This window comes from Notothenia coriiceps, unplaced genomic scaffold (assembly GCF_000735185.1).
Source record: "Notothenia coriiceps isolate Sejong01 unplaced genomic scaffold, NC01 NC01_scaffold00012407, whole genome shotgun sequence".
NCBI classification, from domain to species: domain Eukaryota; kingdom Metazoa; phylum Chordata; class Actinopteri; order Perciformes; family Nototheniidae; genus Notothenia; species Notothenia coriiceps.
The window spans coordinates 6,027-26,786 of record NW_011345108.1 but is presented as its reverse complement, the minus strand read 5'-3'; the positions used below and the strand labels follow the sequence as shown (position 1 = coordinate 26,786).

Sequence of the window (20,760 nt, the reverse complement as noted above, 5' to 3'; positions counted from 1 at the left end):
AGGTGTAACTAAAGTCTGATTTAAGGGTTGATTACATTTCACATCATTAATCAAAATCTGCAAAGTAACTAAAGGTCTTAAATAAGTGTAGGGGAGTACAATTAAAAAAGTAGCTAAACATTGAAATACTCAGGTACAGTACAAGTCTGTCAATATTGTACTTTAGTAAATGTACACACACACATGCACAGACGCACACTACAATGGTCCGTCCACAGAGCGGTGTGCGTTGAAGCTTCTACGTAGCTTCCCATTCACTTTGAATGGGGTGACGTCAAGCTTTGCGGAACTGCATTGTAGTTTCGTCGCTTCGCTTTGCCTCCGTTGCTCGCTTCAAAAGTTGAGCAATGTTCAACTTTTTAAGCTTCGACGGAAGCGTCAGCCAATCAAATCATATACCAGTACAAGCTCTAGCCAATCAAACCGCGTGCTTGTGTGTCCGGGGCGGGAGATTCATGTAATTGGTTGTTGGTCGAGCTTCAGACACGCCCGCCGGCAAGCTTCAACGCATGCTGCCGTGTGGACGCTGCGTAGCTGTCAGGAGCCCCCCCCCCTCCCACCGCACTTCCCAAACATTGCTGTCTCACACCCTTAAAAGTTTCCTCTGTTGAGTGTGTTTAAAAAAAAATCTGACAGTTAAAATTAGATCAATGGCTCAACCCCAGATTAACCCCCCAACACACACACACACACACACACACACACACACACTGGGTACTCCATCCTTTGGGAACCCAAAACCGAGCATCCCAGCCGGTGAGTTTTAGTCATTCCAGACAGTGAATAAAAAGCATTTGATATGAAGCTCCTGCTTGATTTATAAGGCGCTCCCACATGAATGCTATCGAGTCTCAGAGAGCATCTGTGCAGGTCATGGGAGCCATTTTCTGGATGAAGTGAATCCGCCGGGCTCCAGCCTCCCACACCCTGCTTTATAAACACAGCTGTCAGTCTCGTGTCTCCTGTCATTACCAGCTCTGGCGTTTTATTCTCTCCTCTTCCACATCATGTGAGCTTTAGGGCTGAGCAGGCAGAGCGCTCCCTGTCAGCATCTTTCTCTGTAGCGGGAGAGTTTTGCTTACTTGCTGACTGAACTGATTACTCAGCAAAGAAATATATACTCAACAATATACTCCCTCGTGTTTACAGAGCGATTCACGCCAGTAAAGTACATTGTCTCGAAACGCCGGCCATCTCTAATGACTCACACCAAAAACCAGCGAAGTTCAGCTAATTGAAGCCAGAGTTTTTTTTTTTTATGAATTGTTGTCCTCTTCGTATCCCTCCCATAAGCGTCCTCTCACACTGTGCTTTAGACCTCCCACAGAACACCACAAACATACATCCACATGCACAAATTCACACACTCAGCAGTGCAGGTAGGGGCTGTAGTCAGGGGAAATGGCGTTTCATCTTGACCCCAGGAAAGCAGAGGCACGAGTGCAGCTCATTGGTTTTCAAAGGGTGAATGAAAAAGGAAGTAGAAAGATTGAGATTTACAAAGAAGGAAAGAGTATTTGTGTGTGCGGTGGAGGAAGAAGAAGGAAGGAAACGGCGAGAGGTAGTAGGGACCTTCCTAGAAACTCTGTGTGGACTCCCCTCTGCTTCCCTCTCCTGCAGCCCCATGCAGGCCAGCGTTCCCCCAGCTCTCCTTGTGTGGTCCAGAACTCCAAGTCATTCCCAAACAATCGGCATTAATCCAGGGAGCGAGGGGCCCGGAGCACTGCGCTGCCAGACTGCCAGAGCACCCTCACCCTGGCCGATACTGACGCACGCTACACTCGCTGTACAGACATAATCGACTCATGCAGCCTTTAATCAGAGTCGGTAGCGTGAAGAATGGCACAGCAGACTTTGTCTTAGCATGACCATCATACACCATCACAAACCTCCATTGAGGAAAAAAGTCGATATGCAAAGATGTAAATGACCAATGGTTTTGCTGGTTGCCATCATTTTGTTCAGTTCAGTGTAATGATTCGAACTGGTGGTATGCGTCCACCTGCTTGACATTTATTGTCATTGTTCGCAATTGCAGATGTGTTTTCAGAGATGGGGTGTTTTCCGTTGAGTGAATTATTTTCATAAAGTTACATTTTGGCTACTTCATTAAAATCGTTTGTGTCTAGCGCGACTTGCAGGTTTGTTTGAACTAGCCATTGTTTATCTAAAATGTAAGGACATTTTTTTTCCAAATAGGCTGCTATGTTGGTCTTGTTGGAAAACATGATGGGCTTGAACAGGGGCGTTTTGAATCCAAGAACGCCCCTGTGAACATATACTATTCATCCTTACTGTATAATTTGTTCACTTTAGTTCTAAAAAAATTAGGCATTATTCAGTCAACACCTCTTCTCTTTACAGGTGCACTTGCCGTTTCCTTTCATGGATCATCTTTTCTTAATCACCACAGCTCTATTCTGGCACGTCAATCCAAGGGTTTATGGTTTGTTGTGAACTCATACTCCGTGAAGGACTCCCATTGACCAGAACCTGTTCCACTCCCATTCCCCTCATATGCAGGCCCAGGCATCTGGGATCAGCCAGCAGTGTGCTGCGGCCTGGAATGTATATTCCTGGCAGTGCTCAGGGTAAATTGCTGTAATCGGCCACTACTCTAATTCACTCATTTACCTGACTTTACACATCCATCACTTTCATATCGTTCTAGGCACACAGATGATGAATTGGACTGTTTGTCCAATCCCCCCCCCCCCCCCTCGATCGCCCTGATGTAACAGCCCAGAAAACACGTCTCGCCTGGGGACCAAATCCAACTCCCCCCCCCTCAGCCTAATCACTCGCTCCGACCAGCCATTAGTCAGTCAGTTCAGACACCCTGACACCATGTCCGGTCCCCCAGCCTCCCCACACCATGCTCCCAGCACACAGGCAAGAAGGTGGGTGTGCTGCTGGGAGGTTAGCTAGATGGAGCTGTGGCGAGGAACCAGGTCACTAGCTCCCTTATGGCCATTACTGTAATTATAGTTGGCGTTGTTAATTGTTTTTTGTTGGGCCTAATGAGGCAGGGATGGGGGGAGGGGGGCTGGAGCAATGCAATTAGGGAGGCCGAAGGAGGCTGCGGGAGACGAGGGAGTTTTGGTTGAGACAGACGGTGAGTGGGGAAGCCGGGATGGGAGGAGGGAGCAGGCGATGGAGTGCAGGATTGAATTGTCAGTCCAGGTTATGATTAGGAGGCGCAGATGCGGCCATGTGAGAAATGAATTTCATGCCTGTTGATTCTGCGATTTCTCCTGGAATGCAGGGGTTTCGCAGCAGAGAGAGAAAGAGAGCTCCTCAGACGGAGGAATAACGTAACGCTGTGCTCTGACGCAGAGAGATAGAGGGATAAGAGGCTGATGCTTCTTCATGAGGAAAAGGCTTAATCATTCCCTTAAATGGCTTATTTTGGTTAGAAGTGGTTATAACAGGTGCCGAAAGAAATTAAATACCTTCAAAATAATTGTTTTTATTTCAATATCCAGTTATTTTAAGTATCAACTGTTTTTGTAAAGCATTATTATTTTAATAATTAATTAGTAAAATTGGGGTGTCCTTAAAGAACCCCTGAGACAAAGCAGTTCTGTATTCTTAGCCATACGTGGGAAGAGAGGTTACTCCACGAGCTTGACCTTTTATGTCACAATTAATCAGGGAACGTCAGAGAAATATTCCGCAATGTTTTTGCAGGGATGCGTCAGTCTGGATTTCAGGGCTGAGTCTAAAGAAAAGACGAGAATTATTATGTGGGAACAACAGAGCCTTATGTACACTTCTCTCCCCTTTGACACATGTTTTCCATTTCTGTTTGGAGTGTCAGCTAAACGTGTCACACAAGGGGAGAGCGAGTGTCTGGGGAGGGTGTATGTGCGGAGATGGGCTGCCAGGAAGTGTTTTCTCTGGCCAGCACAAGTTGTGGATACCTGCCTGTAGCCGACTGCCAACCCAACTGCAGCTTCCCACCCCCACGTTCCTCCACCACCCTGCTCACTCTCCTTAGCCAAAGTTGGATGTAGTCTGCAGTATTACTTGGACCAGACAAGCAGCGGAAATGCTGGCCAAGCGTACTCCACATCAGGAGAATTCAGGCCTCAATGTTCAGGTTTATTTGCCCTAGAAAAGAGAAATGATTGCCTTTCAGCATAAGGAGAAATAAAACATCAAAAACAATCCAATTGAGAGATACAGTTCATCATGGTGAAAGTGATTAGGACAGTTACAGTAATTCATAATTACACAGAATTTCCCCTTGTGGTGTTGGAATAAATTATGCTTGTGATTTTTTGTGCCGACCAGAGGAACCAGAGAGTAGAGGCTGGAATTAAAAGTGAAGGTTGCAAACGCTTTGGTTGAACTTAATGGCATGATTTTCCTCGCCTCTGCCTTTTCCTGCAATTGCTCTCTAGTACACTGAAAAAACAAAACATGGTTGTCAAGCGTTTTAGAAATAAAAACATTGAATGAAATAAAAAAAGCAACAGGAAAAAAATAGAACATTAAGCAGCAATCTTTGTCAAAAAAATGCTCTTAATCTAAGCTAAGCTAATGTCCCGTTAGCCTTGTTCAGACTTGCTAGCAAGGGTAGGTATCAGATAGCGCCTAGTTAGCGGGCACTTCTTTCAAATTGTACAGCTACAGGTGGGCTTTTTGACACGCAGAGCCACAGAAAACAATCTATTTTTCAGTTAATATGTTTAACGGACAAATTCCCTTCAGCTTTTTAACAAGCAAGTTCGTACTAAATCGAAAATACTCACGCTGTCACAAGCCTTCATCGTCCATTTTCCTTAAGGAGATGCACACTTCTATTTCTAAGACATGGCAATTGAGGATTTCGATAGTTTTCTTTTTGCTTTGAGCAACAAAAATATACCTGAACAGCACAGGCCAAGTGCCATTGAGTTCCATTTTATTCGAGAGAAGGCCAATATCTTGACAAAATCTCCAACTCATGGCAACTCACACCAAAACTATCTACAGGTAAGAGGAAAAATATATACTTTTGATTTGGGGGTGAACTGTCCCGTTAAGGGGTAACTGTCCACTAGCCACATCATAACAAAGTGTATACAGGATAATTATGCTTGAGTAGGAATAAAATGGTTTAAAAAAGTAGTCTATATATTTTTTTATCAATTATATACTGCATTTGTAAGAAAATGTCTCTGTCTACTGACAGATCTCACTAACCTTCTGCTGGGTACTCTTGGTCCAGACGGTCAGGGGGTGGTGAGAGTCTGAGCAGCGGCTTCCTGAGCAGTGAGGTAATGCACAAGCTGTAATAGGGTGTCACAGTGAGACGTAGTGTTGTGTCTGTCCGTTGGGGACATGGCATCATGGAAAACCGAGCACAGAGCCCAGCCTGTGCAGAGCTGGACATTTCGTGAAGTTTTCAGCGGCCTTGTCGGAAATGAGTCAACATGTATCCCGAAAGCGTTTGTCGCGCCCTCGGTCGTGTCTACACCTCCCAGTGTGGGAAAGCGCACAGGTGCAGAGTGCTGTGTCCGTTTGAGCATGTGGCTGTTCACAGGGCACTGTTTGTACCCCCCCTGCTGGGTTTGTTAATGAAAGAGTCTAATTGGATTTTTGGGGTTGGTGCTAGGGCGTTCAGGAGAGGGCGGGACCGGTCTGAACCCCCTAAAGAGAGGGGAGATAAGGGGGGCACACCTGCAGGCTGGATTACCACTGTGCCTTTTTCTCTTTTGCCCGGTGTTCCCAGGGTAAGGCAAGGCAAGGCAAGGCAAGTTTATTTATATAGCACCTTTCAATACAAGCCAATTGAAAGTGCTTTACAAAAAATGAAAGACATTAAGAAAATGGCATTTAAAATCAGTCATTAAAAAGAAAAGATAATAAAAGAAACATTAAAAGAAAAAAATACATGGATAAAAGTTACAGTGCAGTTTAAGATGTGAATAGTTCAATTAAAAGCAGCGGCAAAAAGAAAAGTCTTTAGTCTTACCCAGGAAGCAAACAATGGAAAAAGAGAAATGTCCAACGAGGCGTTCTGGGGCAGCATAGACAGGTATTTTCTGTGTTAGAGTTTTACTCGCTACAGGGTGTACTTTGAGGGTTTGTGACTTTGCAGACCGTTTACATGCAGAAAAACCTTCATAACACACAAGGGGACGGGTAATAACCGGAAAAGCATGACATGGGACCTTTAACTATGCTTTTTTGTGTTTACATTATTGCAAGAAACTCCATAATTGTATACAAACTGTCGTGGTAAATCCACACAAAAAGCGCATCTCAGGTTGGATTTGTTATATGTCAGTAAATCAGGACTCCACTCACCTCTGTGGTGAAGATGGGCTCCGGCAGGTCTTCGTACCCGACCTTCACCGCCGCTGCTCCTCTTCTGGCGTGAGCTCTCGTATCAGCGAGCACCGCACACAACATCTGTCCCACGCACGACACCTGCACAGAAAAAGGACATTAATCACCATCCATCCATCCATCCATCTTCTCCCGCTTATCCGTGGTCGGGTCGCGGAGGTAGCAGTTCCAGCAGAGAGCCCCAAACTTTCTTTTCCCTGGCCACATGAGAATCACAAAATGAACCTTGAAATTAAAGTGTTTTCCCATAAATAAGTTGGAATTCTGTTTGCTTTTTGAAGGATCTACACAGTGTTATCAGTAAAGAGGGTGTAAGACTTGAGTGTAAATAATATGTCATCAGTCAGTTTTCTAACTATCACTGTTTTCAATGTGTACACACACCATTAGAAAGAGGTGTGCACACGCTCACACTTTACCTCGCTCTCAGCAAGCAGCTCCTCTTCATACCCGCACATTTCACGGACTTTCTTCCCAGGAATGTCTTTGACTGTGATGACATCCACAACACCAGGAAGCTGCAGAGCCTCGCTCACATCCAGCCCTCTGTCGGATTAAAAGTAAAAGTTTAAAAACGATGAAGGAAATCTAAATTGTAGTCAGAGATCCTTACTTTTTCCTTACGTGATTCTAGCCTTGGCTCGAGAGCTGGTGACCAGAGCGAGGAACAGCTCCCCGTCTGTCGTCGGGATGTCGTCGCAGTAAACCGCCTCTCCTGTGGCCTGGCTGAGGGCGGAGCGATGCATCATGGGACGCCCCACAGGGTCCTGCTCGCTCTGGCTCTTTGACACATGCTGAAGAACAAGCAGAAGAAGAAGTCAGGTTTGCATATTAAAAGTGGTTTATCAAAATGTAAAATGCTTTAGATTAACATTTATTTTCTCACCTGGAACTCCTGCAGGCTGGGTTGGATCTCTTTGGGGAGAGGCTGCATTTTCTCAGGAACCTCATCTGTAATCACATTCTGCACACAGAAACTCTCGTATCTTACTGGTTTCTAGAGGGAATTAAAGCATGTTTCTTTGTATCAGTCCTTGTCCTACCATGTCTCTGAGTCTCTGCAGGACCTCCAGGTTGAACTTGAAGAGGAAGCTGAGAGTCAGAGAGCGACGAAACTCCACTTTTCCTCCAGGAGCCGAAGGAGGGAGCACCAACTCCTCCAGGAGGATGTCATACGCCCGGCTCAGGGTCTCCTCGTCCCAACGCCTGAAGGGAAACACGCTCTATAGTCATGCCTGGTCGTTTTATTGAATAAAGAAATCAAGGATGGTGGAATAATGACAAAAAGAAAGTGGGAAATAGAGGAAAGAAAATCCTGCTTATCTACTTCTAATAATCAAACACCTTGAGGTGATAGCCTGGCAGGTTTTGGAGGCGCTAACAGTGGTGGGTCCCATCCCACCGTAGTAAATACTGACATCCTGCACCACCCGGGACCCCTCGGAGAAGAACACCCTCATCCCGGTGGTCACCGTGGAGAAGCTGCTCTCCTTCCTCGGAGCCTGTCGGAAAGCTCGGACAAACTCCCCCTGCAGGAACACACAGAGGAGATCAGATTTAACCTTCTTATCAGCTGTTACAAACAAACTACTTAATCTATCTTAATACACTGCAAATGGGAGGACTCTTAGAAACGATATGTGTACCTTCCTGGAGAAGGGAATAAAGACAGAAAGCAGAATCTCTTCTGGCTTCAGGATGGTTTTCCCGAAGCTCACGAAGAAGTTTTGATCCAGAGGAACCTCTCGTCTTCCTCCTGGTAAAAAGGAACAAAAGTGTCTGACATTAATTTTCATTTTTAGAAAGTTTGAACGGATCTTCTCCCAGAAATCTACTCACCGTTAGAAATGACGCTCACTCTGCAGCTCCCAGCAGCTAAAACAGGGTTCAGGTCTGAGTTTGGGAACGCGCTCATGATGTTGCCTCCAAGAGACTAAACGTGTAAAAGCAAAAATAAAAACACTTCAGTCATTTCCATTTCTATAATTCTTATTCATGCTTTCTTTCATTGTACTTGCTTTGTAGATACATCCTCTAAATCGAAGGGACTAATATTTCTCTGATACTAATAAATGAGTAAAGTGTTTTTACAGCAACGTTACGGATCTGCTGGCTTCCCAGGTTCCCCAGCTGTTGGATCAGAGCTCTGAACAGCTCAGTTTTCTCCAGCGGACTCTGAAGCAGCAGCTTCTCAAGAAGAGACTGAAGCTCAGAGAGACTGCAGCCCGCCCCTACCCAAACACCTGAAAAGTAAAGAGGAGTTCAAAAATAATTATTATCTGTACGATGATTACGTAAAAATTGATATTATAAATGTGTTTTTACCTTGTGGAGTCTGAGTGACCTCAAACAGCTCCATCACTCTCGTCGGAGAGATTATCAGCGGGTGCACGGTGCCTTTAAACTTTATATCTGGACCTTTAACAGGAATCAGAGTGTAGGTCAACTTGGACACTAATGACTATGACTGTTTTGTACTTGTGATAAACTGTCAAAGGAACAGCTGCAGAAAGTCTGAATAAACCTAAAATCAATCTGACCTATGTTTGTGTTCCCCATCACCAGAGGAGCTGCAGGGTTTCTGGTCTTCAGCTGCAGCAGCTCCTGCAGGGAGGAGGGGGACACCCAACGCATCCTCTCCCCCTGGAAGGTGAGGCTCTGTGGGCTCGCGCTCTCTGACATCAGCTGTGGAGAAACTTGCATTTTAATACTGCAGCTTCATGGGAACAGTATTGGATAAACACGACCTGGAATGACCCTTTGTGAGTAAACACTCTGAGCAGTGTGTTACATTTGAACTTCTTGTTGCTTGAAAAAATATCTCGTGTCTTACGATCAGTTCAGGAGGGAAGATCAGCTCCTGGGTCGGGTCCAGAGGAAGAAACTCCTCCTTGTTGAACAACTGTGGCTTTTCCTGCAGAACATTGAGAGAGGAGGAAAACAAGGCAAGGCAAGTTTATATAGCACCTTTCAACACAAGGCAATTCCAAGTGCTTTACAAAAAAGTAAAGACATTAAGAAAATGGCATGTAAAATCAGTCATCAAAAAGCAAAGATAATAAAATAAACATTAAAAGAAAAAATACATGGTTAAAAGTTACAGTGCAGTTTAAGATGTGAATAGTTCAATTAAAAGCAGCGGCAAAAAGAAAAGTCTTCAGCCTGGATTTAAAAGTAGTAAGAGTTGCAGCGGACCTGCAGGTTTCTGGGAGTTTGTTCCAGATATTTGGAGCATAATAACTGAACGCTGCTTCTCCATGTTTAGTTCTGACTCTGGGGACAGAAAGATGACCAGTCTGGATGGTTCATAATTTAGCAGGAGGTCAGGAATGTATTTTGGGCCTAAACCATTCAAAGCTTTATAAACCAGCAGCAGTATTTTGAAATATATTATTTGACACACAGGAAGCCAGTGTAAAGACTTCAGAACAGGAGTGATGTGATCTACTTTCTTAGTGTTAGTGAGGACTCGAGCAGCGGCATTCTGAATCAGCTGCAGCTTTCTAACATATTTTTTAGTTAGACCTGTGAAGACACCATTACAGTAGTCCAGTCTACTGAAGATAAAAGCATGGACAAGTTTTTCCAAATCCTGCTGTGACATCAGTCTTTTAATCCTAGATATGTGACTGTGACTGTTGAAACTCAGGTGAGAGTCCATGACTACACCTAGATTTCTGGCTTTATCTGTTGTTTTGAACATTGCAGACTGAAGCTCAGCGCTAACTTTTAAACGTCCTGCCTTGGCTCCAAAAACCATTACCTCAGTTTTATCTTTGTTTAATTGGAGAAAGTTCTGACACGTCCAGTCATTGATTTGTTCAATGCCCTTACTCAGTGTTTGAATTGGAAATTAGTCTCCTGGTGAAATTGTTACGTACATTTCTGTCATCCGCATAGCTATGGTAGCTTATTTTGTTGTTTTTCATTATCTGAGCCAGTGGTAGCATGTAGATGATGAAGATGCAGATGCAAGATGCAGCCTTGAGGTACCCCACATGTCATATTTGTCAACTCAGATGTGTATTTACCTATAGTCCTTTTAAGTAGGATTCAAACCAATTTAGAACTGTTTCCAAAAGTCCCATCCAGTGTAGGGGATTATTGTCCATATGAGCAGGGAGGCTGGAGAGAGAGTTCAGCTTGTTAAGATAAATGGCAGGTCATGTGAGGCTACATAAATTCAGCTTTTAACGTGTTTGGTAAATGGTCAGCTGTTATTTTCCAACCCTAAGCACGCCTGCCACCATTGGCATGCAGTACCGTAACTAGTGGCACACTAGGAATAAGTGTGCAAAATATAAAAAAAGAATTTCGGATCCTGAACGAGACCAGAGCACGTCTTCCCGTTACCTGCAGAAGGAAGCCATCCACACAACGCAGCGCAGGAGGATAACTTCTAGGCCCCGCTCTCTTTGACTCCAGTCGACTTTCTGCTGCTTTCCTCCGTGGTGAAGCGATCAGGGGTGTAGTGCTGCCGGAGCGCACCGGAACTTCACAAATTGCAGTACCCATAAGGAGGTGTACACATGCCGCATTTTCTGCATGGCTGTGTCTTTAGTTGAATGCCCAGTGGCGATCTGCTCATCTGTCATCGAAAATAATATGCTACACAGGGGCAGACTGGCCATCTGTGTGTTCTGGAGAATCACAGAACGGCTCGGTTCGGCACCGCCCTTTATTTAAATGTGTTTAAACGGTATCACCTAAATTGCGCTGACAGACGAAAGAGGTCCACAGCTTCCCCGCAGCGAGGCTCCCCCCGCCCTCCTGTTGACAGTTCACAAGCGTCAAACTCTCCCCCCCGTTGACAGTTCACGAACGTCGGCACACTGATCACATTTCTTTTTTTAAATGGCACTTCATATCAAAAAGGTTGCTGACCCCTGCTCTATATAAATCATATCCATGTACTTGTGAAGTTCATCTCAAAGGTAATTCTATGCTGGCTGAAAGATGGCTCATAAACGTAACAAATTAGATTTTTATGATATCAAATGTATGAAACACTTGCGTGACTAAAGTCCAGTACAGATGAATTAACCTTACATGGCTTGTTCATTCGCCGTACTGTTGACTACCCTGCCCTTTTCCTGTTCAATGAACTAACTGAATAAAAAAATGGAGGTTGATGCCACGACAATGGTAAAGAGAGGAGGGAGGTTACGTAGATTTTTTTTTCACCAACAAAAGCAGTGAAACAGAGGGAGACATGGAGTGAGGGTGAATGCAGGTTGGCTGTCCCTCACAATCCTTCCCACCCTCCCTCGTTCCCTCTCCCTCTGCTGGGCTATTGTCCACTGTCCTCGACCTCCCCGTCTTCCGGCTGGGACTGTAGTTCCCGATGGCCGCAAACAGGATTAGGAGCACCCACGGCTCCGGTCATTCTCTGTGGATTTGGGAGTGTTACTGCAGCTTGGCTGGACTATGGTACTTTAATTACCCCACCACCAGGGGGCTCAGATCGGCCCGGCGGGAAACAAACGGAGAGCGGTGGAAAAACTTCTGTCTTTACATGGGAAAAATCCCTGAGCCCCTCTCATCAGGGTCAATTTGTACTAAGCATTTACAGCCATTTTTGACCCAAACTGTTTGGCTTAACGGCAACTGCAAGTTTGGAAATAGCATTTTAAATGGTTCAGAACTTAACAGGAAAACGTTTTTACATAGTACACTTCATTAGCACACATGTTTTTCTGCAAAGTTAGTAGGTTAAAATTGTTTTAAAGAGGCTTCAGAGTGATACTGTACACAAGTTACGATAAATCAAAATACAGTTAAATTACATTTATGACATTTATAAGGTGTGACACACACTTTAATGGCATATTTTTCCATCACTGGTAAGTCGTCTCCATGAGAGAACTCCTCCTTTCTGCCAACAGAAACAGGACAATATTTAATTTAATTAAATGTCGGTGTAATATTTTTAAGGCGTCCATAATAGTCTATTTATGTTTTTGTGTGTAACATGGCGACGGTACCATAGGCTGTTTGTTTGTCTGTTGTCAAAGTGACAAGATCCAGGCTGCAGTGCTCAGTGCCAGAAAAAGGAATATACTGGATGTTTGTTTTCTACTACATGAGGGGTATGATAAGGTTTATCTTTGTGTGCCTGTAATGTCCAGACCAGATTGGTTGCACCTGCTAATGATTGACAGACTTCATACGAACAGAAAATAAGATTCCTGTCTGAACAGCCAACAATGATGTCACATGGGAGCAGCTGTGAACATAAAACATTTGATGCACTTTTTTTTGTGGTTATACAAAGATACAATAACATTTTGTATTATTAAAAAAATGCAGAGATTATACTTTAAATGGTATCTATGAAATTATTTTGCATTTCATGGATACGACATATAGCTTGAGACCAAGTGGTTGACAGCAAAATGAGAAAATACGGTACAGTCTTAAAATGCCAACATCTGGACACGGCTAAAAGTCACTGTTTGCTGTGTATGAGTGTATTTGAGAGTCAGTTTGATGGCAGATTGTGTGTGTGTGTGTGTGTGTGTGTGTGTGTGTGTGTGTGTGTGTGTGTGTGTGTGTGTGTGTGTGTGTGTGTGTGTGTGTGTGTGTGTGTGTGTGCTTGTGGGAGCAGGATCTGCCGAGAAGGAGGCAGAGCGGGCACAGACAAAGGTGGGCCTGTGTGCCCCTTCCACTGTCGACCTGTGGAAAATTCCCCATCAGCGCTGTGCCAAGATGCCTGGTCCTGCGAGGCGGGACTCGGGAGGAATGTGAGAGGCAGACGTGACCAGGAGTGCCAGCATTTAACCAGAGCCAGAGAGGGTAGAGGGGGCACGTCCTGGAGGGGCGGTCAATTTCAATTCACAGGTTTCTCTTTGTGATGGAAAAAGGTGTGATATTTTCATTTTGTGAAGTGAGAAGTTGGCGGGAATGGTATGATTTCTATCTAAGCCAATAGAGTAAAATCCCAGGTAGCACATCATTTTTACACGCTCAGTGCTGCCACAGTTCTGGTTGCAAAAATACATACTTCAACTGTCAGTGCTTGCAAAATATAAAGTACTTCGTTCTAATATATAGTAAGGAAACTGTCATGCTGGATCATGGGTGTTTCTGTTGGCCGGCAGAACTAATTCACAGGTCAAATTCACCCAATTTGAATTCCGTGAAAGAAAAAATTGTAAAATCAATACTGTTGTGTCTTGCACAATATAAAGTATCAATCCTGATGATGAGCGGCCCATCTGGTTGTGTCCCGTTAGTGGGATTGTCACAGTTTATTCATTGTGTTTTGTGTCTTTAGTGGCAGGTAGAACCACAGTGTTTTCCTTTGCTGTCATTTCACTTAACAAACCCTACAAAAATCTGAGTTTGCTTATTCAAACAGCTCAAAATCTCAGATCACATCTCTTCCTTTCAGGCAGCTGTCCTCAGGCGGTTCACCTGGTTTGCCTGGCCCCAAGGTGTCAATCTGGACCAGGTGTACATTTTTACCCATCACCCCTTTAGCCAGACATGTCTGACCTACAGGAAGTAGCCAAAATATCACACCCCACCTGCACTAGAGGCCTGCATTTCCTCCAACTCCATCCCCTCCACCTCTGACGGCTGGAAGATACGCTACAGTGACTGCACACTTCCAGGAACGGAACTGCTTAAATGTGCGACTCTGCTAATGAGCAAGAGTTATTGCCTTGGATGGACATTAATAATGAGTTATGAACCATTATTAGGGCAGTGGGGCCACATAGTGATTAGAGAGAGCGTCTTTCAAGCAGAAAGCCCTGAATTCAATCATGTTAGACATTGAGATCCCTTGGGGTGCCATGCTGTAGCTGATTTGGCGTGAGGTAAGCAAAATTACGAGATTCTTCCTCTTCTAGAATTTCACAAAAACGCGTAGGTGTTACTCATATGTCCCTTTATGGTCTTCTAAGAGGTATATCTTTCCCAGAGAATCATGTGATCAGGTGCTGCTGTATTCATTGTGTTGTAAGGGGGTGCAGAGAGGAAATTGTCCCGTCTGCCAAGCCTCTGTGAATCCTGTCAGGCTCCGCTGGGGCTACCGAGACTCCTTCAATCAGGCCCAGGAGCCGCCAGGACCCTTGCATCTGGTCCTGCTTAGGGCAGCCCCCAGTCTCTCCCCAATAACATAACAATCATTTGCTTTTGCTCCAGTTTTCTACCACAGCGAAGCAGCTAAGAACCACTGCTGCGTATACTTCTCTGCCGTGCAACCAAAGCATGCGTGAAAACAGTCAGGGTTTGGAGGAAACACATGCGCAAATATATAAACACACATATGGAGACTCACATACACAATGGAGAGAGAAAAAGGTCAGCTCTGCCTTGCCCCCCTCCCTTGTAGACATTCCTTGAGCACCTGCACTCACTTAATATTTTGGCAGGAGTGAAAAAAAAAGCTCCTCTGCTCAGCGCCTGTCATGTTTGTTCACTGAAGGAAACAAGTTTGGTTTTAATTAGAGTCCCTGCCAAGAGCTGAGGTAATTGCCACTCCGAATGTCTTGCTTTCTTTTTTAAACTTTCCTTTCTCTCTTGTTTCCTCACATGCTTTAAAACAGAATTGAGTGGAGCTTGTGTTTGCAGAAAAAACTGCATTTGTCTGAGCAACATTTCAATCTGGTCTGTGAGTGCATCTATGCTGCAAATACACGAAAAACAGAAGGCCAGGAGCCCCTGAGTGTGTCCAGGCCTGTATATTCATTAGTAATACAGGACAAACGGTTTATGATAAGGAACATAATAATATGGAAAATAGCTGTGTTCATCCAAAACATCTCCTTATGTCTGTATGTCTAAGTCTCTGGCTGGTTTTGGCCCAGAACAGGTTTTGTCCCATAGGGGTCCGGAGGTTCCACTCTTACTTAACCCCCCTACTACCACAACCTATACCGCCCGCCACCCCCACCCCTCCTTCTCCCACCTGTAACCCAGCTGTGGCCTTGTGCAGCTCATGAAAATTCCCACCAAATTATTCTGACAAAACACCAACATCTGCTGCTGGGAGACACCCCCTTTGTTACACACACACATGAAAACACGCTCATTTACATACAGAAGATCAACTCTGTTTGGAGTTATTGGTGCACACCTGCTTACAGTACGTACCGAAGGTGGCCAAGAAAGCTAAACATTTGCGTTAAAATTCAACTTCAATGTGCTGTGTGCAAAGTGTTTTTGTATTTCGCTACACTACATGGGTTTCCTTCATTTGCTTATGTTGTATCTCTTTACTTGTGTTGTTGTAAGCTGCAGTTCGTCAATCCTTCTCACTGGCACCCTTTTTGTCTGATTCATTGATGAAATGTAGACAAACATTCCAAAAATATGCTGCTCACTGTGTGTCATCATCACACTATAAGCTTCTGGTGACAGTGCCGAGATTGAGAGGGTGTGCTTCAGCCTGGAAGGCATTTTTGATTTGTCTGTGTCAATATGTGGATGGGAATCAGGGATGTATTTTCTTGACAGGGCCTCAAATGACTTGAGCACATGCTGGGCCTTTTTGGAGGGGCTTTTATTTTGATTTGCACCAGTGGGGGATGGAATGGAGCCTGCTTGGTCTCTCTCCATCCAAGCCCCCGAGGACCCATCAGAGCAGCGCTCCAGTCCAGAGATGAGACACCACTATGCTGATTTACTATTCAGGGGTTATTCATCGCCTGTGGATAAAAAGACAATTGAATTATGTTGTTGGAACAGCCAAGGCTGGCCCGGAGCAGTTCGGGACAGATGATCTGAATGAACCGAGACGGAGAGACAAGAGAGAGAAGCAGATACAGAGAGATGTCTGATCCTTCTGATTGCTTCAGGCGACTTCCTCTTTCTCCTCTATGTGCCGAGGAAAAACAGAAATGGGAGTGCTGTTTGCAATCAAGGCCGCTGACACTCCCTGAAATATCTACAAAAAGCTAAAGGTCACATGTGAGACATAAGCATTGGGAACACAATTAAGTTCAGGTGTGTTTTTCAGGTTTAAAATGAGATGGAAATATCCCAAAAAATGTATGGAATACTCCACTGAAGATCTGTCTTTCAAGTGACCGATGTTCACACAGTTTTTCACTCCACAAGATAGTTAAACACACTACTTCCGTGCCGCAATCTCTTCATCACCTCTTCATGGCTTATATGCTACGCCAGGAGTAGCGTTAAGAAATGTTACGTTGCTATGCCATTGTTTGTTAGTGTCATGCCAGTCTTCCAACACTTTTATTCCGAAAAACCCAAAAAGCTTCCCATATATGAGAAGAAAAAAAGAAAAGAAATGCACTCTGCAACGGCATGTCCCACCTTTCTCTGACCCTGATTGACCCTTAAGTTCTTACCCTCAACTCAACCAATCTCACTTCTAATCGACCAACTCTAAACAATACGTAGGCACAGATTCAGAGGCAGTGCACTATAGCGCGTATCTTGCCTTGCCGTAGCAGCGTTCATTCTGCATAGTAATAGCCAAAAGTGAGTCTTTGTTTCAGGGAGTGTGTATTTTCAAAACAATGGGCATTTGTTATAATGGCTGCTTGTATTTGAGGTAACAGGCCTACAGTACTTAAGGACAATGTTCTGACTTTCGGGTTTTCTGTAAAATGGGCCAACAGAACAATGGGCAGTCCCTGTGAGTTATTGGCAAAGTGATTATTGTTTGCAATATGTTTGAGAAGTTTCTTTGGCCATATTAACATAGTGTTTGCCATGATTGTGTCAATTAGGCTTTATTGCAACCTCTGTGAATCCAAGCAGAAAACAGCTGCCATCTTTATAGAGCCACCTCTTTTGCCTTTAAAATATTGGGCGGTTGATTTTGGAATAAATCCTTTAAGAACATAAAATACTTTGGCTGAAAGAGAGGCCTCTGTTTAGTCACGTATTGCTCCCTCTGCGCACACACACACTGAGCTTCATATTTATTGGACATCATGTCATATCTGTAAGATGTCCAACATACAGTTGCTGCTGCTGTAATGAGGCATGAGTGCTGTCAAACTTAGGCCCCAGGCCCAGCAGTAAAATGGTGTCTTGGATGTTCTACTTCCTCGTCCTCAATGATGCCATGTTGGTAGCCTTGACCTGTAGTGATTGCAGCACAACCTCAACTAAAACATTTTCCGCCATTTGCTGGAGATTAAACCCCCAGTCATGTCTCAGGTGGAATAAACCACAAGAGACACCCTGTGGCCAAGTTCTCCATGTTTCCTATTCAATCGCTTATTAATCACTGCTGCAGAAATGTCTATGCCAGATGAACTGAGGTGTTGGCAGGACATCCCTCGATTTTGAAGGACAGGGATGTTTTACCCATTTCCCATCATCCATGTGTGGATTCACTGATATTAAATTGAAAATACACATTGAAATCCTGGGGGACACACAAAATTCAGAAATGTCAAAACATCAACAAATGGAAAAAACATTTAACAACGCAAATCTCTGTATCCAGTAGTCCAGTCCGTTGGGTGGCCTTTGCTCAGGGGGTGGCCCACCGTGGCATGTTATGAGTGTTGATTGTATACAGTTTGTGTATCAATTGTAACACCCCCTCCTCTGTTCGCCAAGGGGAACATAGCTCCCTGTGCCCCTAACCTCCCAGGACAGAGAAGGTGCGCTGGACACCGGCCCAGATAAATGTGCCGCCTGTTCCAGCTGGGGTTGTGTCAGGATCTCCCGGGCGGCGTGGACAGGCCCGTCTTTGTCCAACAGAAGCTGCGTGTGGTTCAGTATCTTAAGAGAGTCATAATCACATCGCTGATCGGGGTGTTAACAGGCCCCCACAGCTGTCAGAAAGCAATGCACCCTGGGAATGCATGACCAAGGAACTGCTGGCCCTAGGCGCACGAGTCGCAGTATGCGAAGAAGTCCATACGCACACAGCATGCATATGTCTACTCATCTCGGCTAATTTCTTGTCCAAACATACCAACAACTATGGCAGCACATCAACAGCTTCCTCCTGTAATTACAGTGTCTTATGAAAAGCATCTGTTTGTGACGTTGTGTCAAGGCATTATGAGCGTCGTCGGATATCTCTGAGCGAATGTCGAAACACTGTAAATGACTGGATTCAAAAATAAACATAACATGAAACAACAATATAGTTTCAGAACCAAAAAAACCCACAAGACATCATCTGCTTTAAATCAAACCAAAGACATTCTCTCCACGCCGAAGAGACATTTAGAGGCCTTTTGATATGTGGAGAGGAACCCAAAAATAGCCTGGTGATTAGGCAAGGGGATCTATAGGGCATTGCAGGGAACTCTGTTCATGACCCATGCTCAAGTACCTCCTGTCTAGGAGCTGATTCATGAGCAGGGGTCAGTCCTTCAGAGTATATATCAGGTTCTCAGTTTGTTGCTTTTAGCAGCTGTTATTGCATTTAAGAGACTAAGCTGCCCCTGCTAAATCACAGGCATGAGTGCAGGAAAGGGGGGCTTTGCCCTCAAGGGTCCCGACGTGCAGGCAGAACAGGAGGCAGGACCGTAAAGATGACGATGTGGTACTACGGCCCGTCCATGCCAGGCTCTCTCCAGGCTGCCAGGCAAAGCAGCACAGGCTAGGTGGTCCAGTCCTGTTTACCCATTCAGCCACATGCACAGGCTTGTTTAAACAGTGGGTGCCTTCACAAGCTTCCCCGCAGCTCGTGGACGTCATCAGGCAGACGTGTGTTGATGTGGCCTTTCCCTGAAGCACCCTGGACTGTGTCCTCAAGAGAGGGAAGGAGATGTTGCCAGCTGCAGGACTCAGCCCACAGCAGCCCCTGTCCCAGTTGTTTGACCGTACAAATGTGGGCCAAAAAGATGGTGGAACGGCATGAAAATCTTGGCTTTGTAGCAGCCCCGATTAACATTTGGATCCCAAAGTTTAACTCTCCAGCCAACGATTCAAAATGTTTCCACTCCACACAACTGGCAGTTCTTTCTGTGACCACTCACTCCATCACCTGTTGCTTGCTGCTTCTTACAGGTGACCCTACCTGAAGCCTTGATTGAAAGTGCAGTTAACTCTCAGCATGTTGATCATTATATTTTAAGCTGACAACTTAAACCTCTTTGTTTTGTCGCAGGCATTTTATCAAAGAGATAAATGCTTAGCAAAAATCAAACAAACAAAAAGTGGTTAAGTGTCAAACCTAAAGGCTGACCTGCACAGGTGTTTTGTGTTGTCCCGAATGACCTCAATGTGACGTTAATTAGTGCTATACTGTTAAAAAAAAAAATGGGAATCACCAAACTTTACAATTTGGGAAGAATTAAGGTGTAAAATGTTCCGCCTTCACAGAAAGGGTAAGGATATATCAAAAAAACACTCTCCCGAAAGAGTGTAATCAGGTAAAATAAATACATTAAAAACACCTGTGTATGTGAATCAAGAGTTAGTAGGGCCTAAGATCAGCTGACTTTGATGCAAGCCTACCACTGAGGAAGCATTACAAAGCCTTTAGTTTAACATGGTTTAAAAAAAAAAAATACATTCAGAGAAGAACATGTTCTTAATGGGGTAAACTACAGGTGAACAAGATATCATTATTTATTATAAATATCATATTTTTATTGTAATTCACGTTTTTTCCAATGTTATGTTTAAATAAGACATTATCTTAGTAAATGTGACATCATTTGTAAACATTTATAACAGAAATCTGAACATTGGATAAAGCCAGGTTCAATTTTTCTTTTTACGACGTATCAGAGTGAGGAACGTTGGGTATGTCTTAAATTATATATATATTATTTTGCCATTTCATTTGAAACAAGATGTAATATAATTCGGACTGTGAATGAAATAAACAGAAACTCTCAGTAAAAATCTTCTGTATCGATATAGAAATTAAACTAGAAAGTGGTGTATGCTACTGAAGTGGAGAGTTTTTGTCTTTAAAGACGTTTTATTTTTTACATAATGAAAGATTTGGGTCGAAACAAATTACCTACACTATAGGTACAACCATGAAACTTCCCCAAATGATAACTTACTATTACTTGTAGTGTCTTGCCTTAAAGGTGATTAGAGGCTCTGGCATGTATTGTATCTCCAGACAGATGGTCTAATCAGCAGCACCATATGACCTGGTATTTTCCCTAGAAGATAGGATGCTGCTATCTAGTGAAGCTGAAGCCTTTTTACTTTGGAATTTTAACAGGAGAACATCTCCTCTGGTGCACCACTGTCATAGATACCAGGCCACATCCATATCAGTCAAGAGCATTTGAATGACTCATTAGTAGCTGCCATGAAGGCCACTTGGCTGGGACATAGTAGGACCAATGGAGTGAAACAAGCAGTGCTATCTGAGCGCTTTGATCAAGCATCAGCCTGTTCTGTGTGGCCTTGTGTGGCCTTGTGTTGCCTTGTCCATGGGGACAGGGTTTAGAAAGGTGGCTATCTCAGATGTCCTCCCCCTCCTCCAGACGTTCTTCTGCACCCCCC

General features: G+C 44.2%; 1 protein-coding gene across 1 annotated transcript in view; it reads right to left on the bottom strand.

Moving 5' to 3' along the window:
- Positions 1-5,607: 5,607 nt before the first annotated feature.
- LOC104947334 (aldehyde oxidase 1-like) overlaps positions 5,608-20,760 on the bottom strand; it is a gene marked incomplete at its 5' end in the record, with an annotated part of 19,565 nt that continues 4,412 nt past the window's right edge. Inside the window, 14 exons of the mRNA XM_010773314.1 lie at positions 5,608-5,637; positions 6,298-6,420; positions 6,759-6,885; positions 6,964-7,133; positions 7,226-7,303; positions 7,383-7,545; positions 7,684-7,868; positions 7,986-8,095; positions 8,179-8,272; positions 8,431-8,582; positions 8,665-8,757; positions 8,880-9,024; positions 9,173-9,253; positions 17,917-18,036. Of these exons, the coding sequence (XP_010771616.1) occupies positions 5,608-5,637; positions 6,298-6,420; positions 6,759-6,885; positions 6,964-7,133; positions 7,226-7,303; positions 7,383-7,545; positions 7,684-7,868; positions 7,986-8,095; positions 8,179-8,272; positions 8,431-8,582; positions 8,665-8,757; positions 8,880-9,024; positions 9,173-9,253; positions 17,917-18,036 (1,671 nt within the window). The remainder of the gene's footprint in view (positions 5,638-6,297; positions 6,421-6,758; positions 6,886-6,963; positions 7,134-7,225; positions 7,304-7,382; positions 7,546-7,683; positions 7,869-7,985; positions 8,096-8,178; positions 8,273-8,430; positions 8,583-8,664; positions 8,758-8,879; positions 9,025-9,172; positions 9,254-17,916; positions 18,037-20,760) is intronic.